This window comes from Phoca vitulina, unplaced genomic scaffold, assembly GCF_004348235.1.
Source record: "Phoca vitulina isolate PV1807 unplaced genomic scaffold, GSC_HSeal_1.0 scaffold57, whole genome shotgun sequence".
In the NCBI taxonomy this organism is placed as follows: domain Eukaryota; kingdom Metazoa; phylum Chordata; class Mammalia; order Carnivora; family Phocidae; genus Phoca; species Phoca vitulina.
The window spans coordinates 490,381-497,386 of NW_022589760.1; the positions used below are offsets into that span (position 1 = coordinate 490,381).

The 7,006-nt window shown below is 46.1% G+C and overlaps 1 protein-coding gene across 3 annotated transcripts; it reads right to left on the reverse strand.

Annotated features, from left to right (window-relative positions):
* Positions 1-202: 202 nt before the first annotated feature.
* Positions 203-4,988, reverse strand: ARMCX3 (armadillo repeat containing X-linked 3). 3 transcript variants are annotated; one of them, XM_032390054.1, is made up of 5 exons: positions 4,835-4,988; positions 4,224-4,303; positions 3,875-3,935; positions 3,543-3,613; positions 203-3,265 (listed from the first exon to the last, which is right to left on the reverse strand). In XM_032390054.1, the coding sequence occupies exon 5, from the start codon at positions 3,118-3,120 to the stop codon at positions 1,981-1,983; it is 1,140 nt and encodes a 379-aa protein (XP_032245945.1). In that variant the 5' UTR covers positions 3,121-3,265; positions 3,543-3,613; positions 3,875-3,935; positions 4,224-4,303; positions 4,835-4,988; the 3' UTR covers positions 203-1,980. The 3 variants fall into 3 exon arrangements, with proteins under 3 accessions (XP_032245945.1, XP_032245944.1, XP_032245946.1); XM_032390053.1 differs by having other exon boundaries at positions 4,224-4,331; XM_032390055.1 differs by lacking the exon at positions 3,543-3,613 and having other exon boundaries at positions 4,224-4,331.
* Positions 4,989-7,006: the final 2,018 nt, after the last annotated feature.

The following is a 7,006-nucleotide window of genomic DNA, read 5'->3' on the forward strand; positions in this document are numbered from 1 at the left end:
TATGGAAGCCTGGGGCTGGAAGCAGAAGGCCACTGAACAGAGGATTTTACCCTTTCCTGATCTCACTAGGAATATGTTGTGGAGGCTGGTGAGATCATGTCTGAGGAAACACTGAGTCCTGGGAAATAAGAAAATCTTATTCCTCTGAGAAATTATTTTAACAGTTGTCTTGCAGGAATGACAGAACTCTACACACTAGTCACTTAATAAATGCTAACCTTTATTGTTGCTATTATTTATTAAATGACACTGACACATGGCAGAATGCCCCCAGCAAAATAAAAGTCAACCAAAAAAACAAAAACAAACAAACAAAAAACTATCAACCCTGCATTCTAGGGAATTAAGGGTGCTCATTTTTCTTAGCTAACTGCTCTGTGGCCAGAACATTCTAAGTATTTTGCATGTATTATTTAATTGAACCTTCATGACAAACCCCATCTTCATCACTCATCTAGCATTTCAGAGAGGAAACTTTAACCCATCTCATTTTTAATCTAAATTGTTTTCTACTCGGTACATGCTCCACCCACCTGCTTCATTCCCAACACTTCCTTTTTCAAAAATTTCCAAAAAACCAATATCCATTTTATATAAATAAGAACACGTGGATGAATAAAAAGTAAAAAGGTAAAGATCACTCATTATCCTTCCACTCAAATATACCAGTTACTGTTTAGATAACTATAATTCCATAGTAGTGTCTACTTTAAAATATGTTTTACTAATTCAAAAAAGAAATGGAACCATTCTACGAACACTGCTATCTAACCTACTTTTCTCATATAACAATGCAGAATGAATATCTTTTCCTGGCAATATGGATTTGAATCAACATAGCTAACATATATACCGTGTGAACGTTCCTCAATTTATTGAACCAATCTGGTGTGCTAGACACTTAGGTTGCTTCTGATTCTTACTGTTTTGGACAGTACTGGGATGAATAGCCTTGTACATACAGTCTTTAGCCAATTATTCAATTATTTCCTTAGGACAAAGGGTTTACATACTTTAAGGCTTATATGTATTACCAAATGGCCCTCCACATACCCGTACAAACTCAATGTAAACTCATTCCTACCACCAGGGTTTGGTAGGATCCATTTTTCCACACCCTCATAGACACTGCACAGCTGGTGAGAGAGGCCTCTATATGAATTCCAATTATTCTTTCTAGTCAAAAATATTTAATGGCTCTTGGTGTTCAGTGGGATACTATTTAAACAGCTCTCCACAAAGTGGCTTCGCTCAGCTTTCCAAATTTATTTACTTCCATTCCCCACACTCTCCACCCTAAGTAGACTAGTCTCCTCACTGTCATAGGAAAAGGGTTCCTACCTCCATGCCTTTCTCAGCCTAGTGCCCCCTCACTCCCGCTCTTGGAAAGCCTAAGGACCTACGCCATTCAGGAATCATTTTAGATGGTCCGCTTCTTCTAGGAATCTGTAGCTGACTATTATATCCCCCAGAAGCTTTTGCTTCCCCTATGCTCTGAGAGCACACTTTTGACAATGAGTATATGCTCCAGATATCCTGTTATCTTTTTGTTTGTATATTTCTTATCTCTCCAACTAGATTATAAAACCAAAGGACAAGGATGGTCTCTTTCTTTTTTCTTTCTTTTTTTTTTTCAGCATTAACACACAACTTTATTGATGATATACAAAGTTAATGCAAATGACAGGAGGGAGCTTACTTATGACCAACCAGTTCACTGTCACGCAAAAGAAATAGTAAAAATATTTCAATCTAGGCAGCGAGATAAAAAGCAACAAACATGTTTTCAGAACAGGTAGTGATATTCATTCATCCAGCTTAGACCTGAAAACCAACTCAGATAAACATCAGCGTTGATGATACAATGATATTCATCACTCAAAATTGGCAGCTGAAAGGGTTCCTTTACCATATAAACAAGGTGGAGAAAAAGGAATAGTTTTACAATGTGTGTTGCTTCTAAACTACAAAATCAAGAAGTTACTCCTGGCTCTTTGGGAACATACGCTCGGCCAGTTTGGCCATGAATTTCCCAACCTTTACTTTCACCAAAAAATCATGGTGACTTTCTATCCCCAGAATCTTGTCAGCACACACTTGAAATTCTTTTAAAAAGAAAAACAGTGAACCTTCGCTGAATTGATTCTGAGTAGGTTCATTTTCTTCCCATTTAAAATTGTCATTTATGTTCTCAAATATGACCAGAAGTTTAAGAATAACCTCTTTGTTCTCCTTCTTATTAAAGAGGGAACCAAGCGAAGAGGGCACTTGGGCCCTGAGCAGTTCTCTAGCCATGGCTGGATTTTCAGCCAAATTCAAAAGGAGTTTCAAAACCTGAAATTTGGTTTCTTCGTTTCCCGCTGAAAATAGGCGAAAAAAGTCTGAAATAGAATTAGCAAGCATGTGCTGATATTCATTAGTAACAGTCATATTTGTAAGCAATCTTAGTCCAGCCAGCTGCACCGATGAGTTCAAGCGAGAAGTGATTGTGTCATCACACACTTGATTCATGTATATCTTAAGCCTGCGCTGATTTTCAGCATTCACACTCAAGTTATTCAGCACAATTAAAGCCTTTTCCTTAACTATGGGATCCCGAGTATTGAGAATCTTTGCTACAATTGGGAGGCCACCCAGATCACGAATAATATCTCTGTTAAATGCATAAGCAGCATTGTTACCCAGAGCAATTAAAGCTGCTTCAAGAATATAAGGCTTTTCAGACATCTCAACCAAGCAAAGAACTTTCTGCAGCTCTTGCGGGGACAAAATAGTATCATCTGAATTGGGGGAAGCCCGTTTCTGAACAGCCCGGCGAGCCCGGGTAGCCCTGGCCCTTGCTCTGGCCCTTGCTCTGGTTCCAGCCTCAGTCCCAATCCGGGCCCAAGGTGGGTACCACACTATGCCCTTGTTCTCACTGTTGTCATCATCATCATCAGACCAGTCATTGTACCGGGCCCCAGGGCAGTCCCCAACATCATCCACATCCCCAGACCCACCCTCAGCCATTTTCTCCTTGTTCTGTTTTCTTCCCCGGGTCAGTCTATAGATGCAATAGCAGGCCCCAGCCCCAATCACCAGTCCCGCAGTCACCCAGCCTACTTTCCTGGCGTAGCCCATGCAATCGTCCCTGACAATAGCAGGGACCAAGGAACAGAGTATCACTCAGGCTGCGAGAGGAGGGCTATGGGCCTGGGTGCAGGCCTGTGGAAGGTGATTGTCTTCAGCCACTTCAAGGCCACAGTAGCTGACACTGGAGGTGGACCTGGGGGTGGAGGAAGGAAATGGGGTTTGAGTTTCTCTTCTGTGTTGCCCCATGCAGAGAGTTGCACAGAAGGACAGGAGGGTCATAAATGAATAGTTGGTAGGAAATGTAGATTGTTAACAAACCCTCTATATCCTCCTCCTTTCACCCTCCCTCTACCCTCCCCAGCCCACCCTCTCCCCAAGCCTAGATAAACGCAATGGAGCCCTTAGTCTCTGCTGGGGCCTCAGCCACCCCAACCTCGGGTGTCCCCAGGGAGTGGCACTGTTGCACTAACCTCCTCCAGACAGGCAGTCTGTCCCTTTTTCCCTCCCCTGGAGGTGTGCCACGCCCAACAACCCTTGCAATCTGCAAGAGACCAGAGCCAGGGAGAGCTGAGAACTTGATGGATTGACTGTTCACGTTCATTCTGAGCCTTCCTGATTCACCATCCAGGCTGTCAGAGATTTTTCACCTCTATGCCATCCAAAACATGCATAAACCTGCCCCTTCCCTGACCCGAAACGGGAGGGATATTAGGGAAATAAGGTAGGATTGGGTGAGCTTGTCCAACTGTGGCTGATTTCCAGCCCCTCCCCCATTCCAGGCAGCCCCCACGCCTACACCGACCTCTACTGATCCGAGGAAACTTCCTCCCTCGCTTCAAGTGGTGCCACCTGCTACAGCAGACCTGCAGGATGACAGATCGAAAACATGGGGACTAAGTGCTGTTGAGAGAGGAGGATTATGAACAAACTCTCTGATAGGTTTTCCTTCTGTCATTCTCCCCAACCCCCACCCCCACCCCACCCCCCGCGACACACACACACACACACACACACACCCCGAACGCCATTTCACCACAGTCCCGAGAGTGCAAGAAACACACTCAGCCTCAGCCCTAACCTAGATTATTGCCATCTCTGGCTTCTCCCTACCCCCCACCACCGCCCCTCTTAGGGTCCCCAGATAGCCTTACCCTCAAATCGACCTTCACCGATTGGGGTTAATTTCCTTCCTCTTCTCTTGCCTGGCGTAGTGCCGCAACCTACAGAAAGACTGGCAACCCAGGAGAGGCTCGGACCCCCTAGACACAGAGCCATGGTCAGGAAGACACAGCCACAGTCAGAAAGACGGGAAACGGCCGCTACTGAGCGCTTGGTGGACGACCAGTCCCCAGAGCACGAAACTCTTTCCTAATTCAGAGGCCTGGTTGTCAAAGGTTTCCCACCCCTATTAACCCCCCTCAGGGTTCTGCCGACATCACATTGCACCTTCCCCCTCCCCAAATGTCCAGCCTTTCCCCGCCGGCGCCGTCCTGAAGGACTGGGGGGCCAACACCCAGGCCACAGCTCCCTTTCCGGATTACGGCCTCGGCTCCCAGCAGATTCTCAACACCCGTTCTCTGGGCTCCTCCGCAACCAGCCCCCTGCTCACCATTTCGCAGCATCGAAATGGGCTGCGGGCGGGACAGATGTCTTGGAAAGCTGGCGGCGAGGGGAAGAGACGGCGGAGGCGCCTCAGGACCCGCGACGGTCTCCGCCCTACGCCCTTGGCCCCCCCACCTAATGGAATCTCCCAGGCACTGACCTGCAAGAATCCGGGACAATTTCCTTCTTCTCCTCCTCCTTCCCTCTGCCGCAGGCCCGCTGGCCCTCAGGGCAATGGGGAGCTGGTACTCAGACGGGAACAAGGACCAGAACAAGAAGGACTTCTGCACACGTCAGCTCTTGGTCACGTGAGAGCTACGTCATCCACCAACTCGGGTCCCTAATTTCCCCTCCCACCAGCAGTGCGGCAGAAGAGGGCCCGCCCCCCTCCATTCCCTCCCCCACACCAGGCCTGGTTACTCTTTCTTCTTTGCTAATCCCATCTCCCCGTAGTTGTGTTTGCCTTCCTCGGATTACCAGGAAGGGACAGCATCTTCCCCAGGGGCTACTGGCCACTTGTACTTTTTTGAAAAATTGCCTCTTCCTTCCCTAAGCTCCTGGGACAGCAACCTCTCCTTCAACCTCCCCTCCTCCCATCTATTAATGTCTACCATTTCCTCTGAAATCTAGTCCCAGATCTGGAACGAAAAAGCCATCAGAAAAGGAGACCTGGAGTGAGAGTGTGGTTTTTTGTTTTTTGGTTTTTTTTACTTTCTTAATACTTTTTTTGTTCTTTTTGTCCTGCCCTCTCCTGCCCCCAGCCAGCATTCTTTTGTGAGAAAAAATTACTGTATAGCTATTCTCATTTGAGGGGGGGCGAAGAGTGGGAGTTGGGAGAGTGATGTTGGGTGATGGCCTCCAAAAGCCCCACGTTTTCTCACTCGTGGGGAGTGTTACGCACCTCACTCCAAACAATCTTAATGTCTTGAGGCCTAGCACGTAACACAACCCTGAATGAGCTCATTAGAGTGTCTGAGATTGCATAAATCTTCTGACTAGGCCAGTGTTCTCAACAGGAGGGCGACAGACTTTCACTTGCATCGGTTAGCAAGGAAGAGGCATGGAGCCCTCAGAAGGCAGTAACACAGAAAAGGTTGAGTAGACGTCACAGGTACATAGTGGGTACCTGTCCAAAAAGGCATGCACACTGACGAAGTAAGTAGCATCAAAGAATATTACAAAAATACTTAGATACAAAGAGAGAATATCACCTTGAAATAAATAAGTATTAGAAAAACACTGAGACGAAGATAAAATTGGCTGAACTTGGCCTCTAGCTTCTAGTCATTAGTGTGGAGACATTTCACTGACTGGTTTGGTGAGCTCAATGATTCACCTGTCAGCAATGACTGAACCTTTTTTTTATATTGGGAAAAGTAATAAAAATAATGTCAGAACGTTGGGATCTACAGTGGGATAGTCCTTAATAGTTCAGATATAAGGCTATTATCTAAGTATAACTTGTACAATCCACAGACAATACGGGAGTAAATCAAGAGACTGGAGAGTTTGGGTACAGGCAGAACTCCGGAGAAGTTCTGTGTAACTTCTAGGAGGCAGTACTAAGGCATGACTGAAATTTAGCAAACAGAAAACCAAATCAACTACGTGATTCTGTGTTCAGAGAAAGATCATGTGCAACATGGGGCTTATTCAAGCATGGGAATGTGTGAAAAGAAGAGTCAGAGGACTAAGGGTTGGTAGTTTCCCACCCAAGCCCTGTCTGGGGAGAGGGAGTCCTGGCTAAGATGAATGGAACATTCAGCTTTTCTTGGCAGAGCCATCCCCATAATGTGTAAGAGTACTTCGAGCTTCCTTAACTGAAAGCCACTTCTTAAGGTGAACCAGTGCCCTTGCTCTGATTGCAGGCTCACCAAGCAACTTCTGAGGTTGCGGCTTCTTTTTTTTTTTTTTTTTTTTAAGATTTTATTTTTTTATTTGACAGAGAGAGACACAGCGAGAGAAGGAACACAAGCAGGGGGAGCGGGAGAGGGAGAAGCAGGCCTCCCGCCGAGCAGGGAGCCCGATGCGGGGCTTGATCCCAGGATCCTGGGATCATGATCTGAGCCGAAGGCAGATGCTTAACGACTGAGCCACCCAGGCGCCCCATGACGCTGTGGCTTCTTAAGTAGTAGCTTGCTTACAGAGAGAATGGACTGTTAAAACTGACAAAAACATTCAGTACCCTCTGACAGTTGTATTTCTCAGGGTAAATTATTCACTTGTCACTCCTATCAGTACTTAGCTTCCCTTTTGGCCCACTTAAAGCGGGGGGGACGCAGAGATGCATGGGTTCAGGTGTTCAGATCTAGATTTATATTCAAGTCTCTAT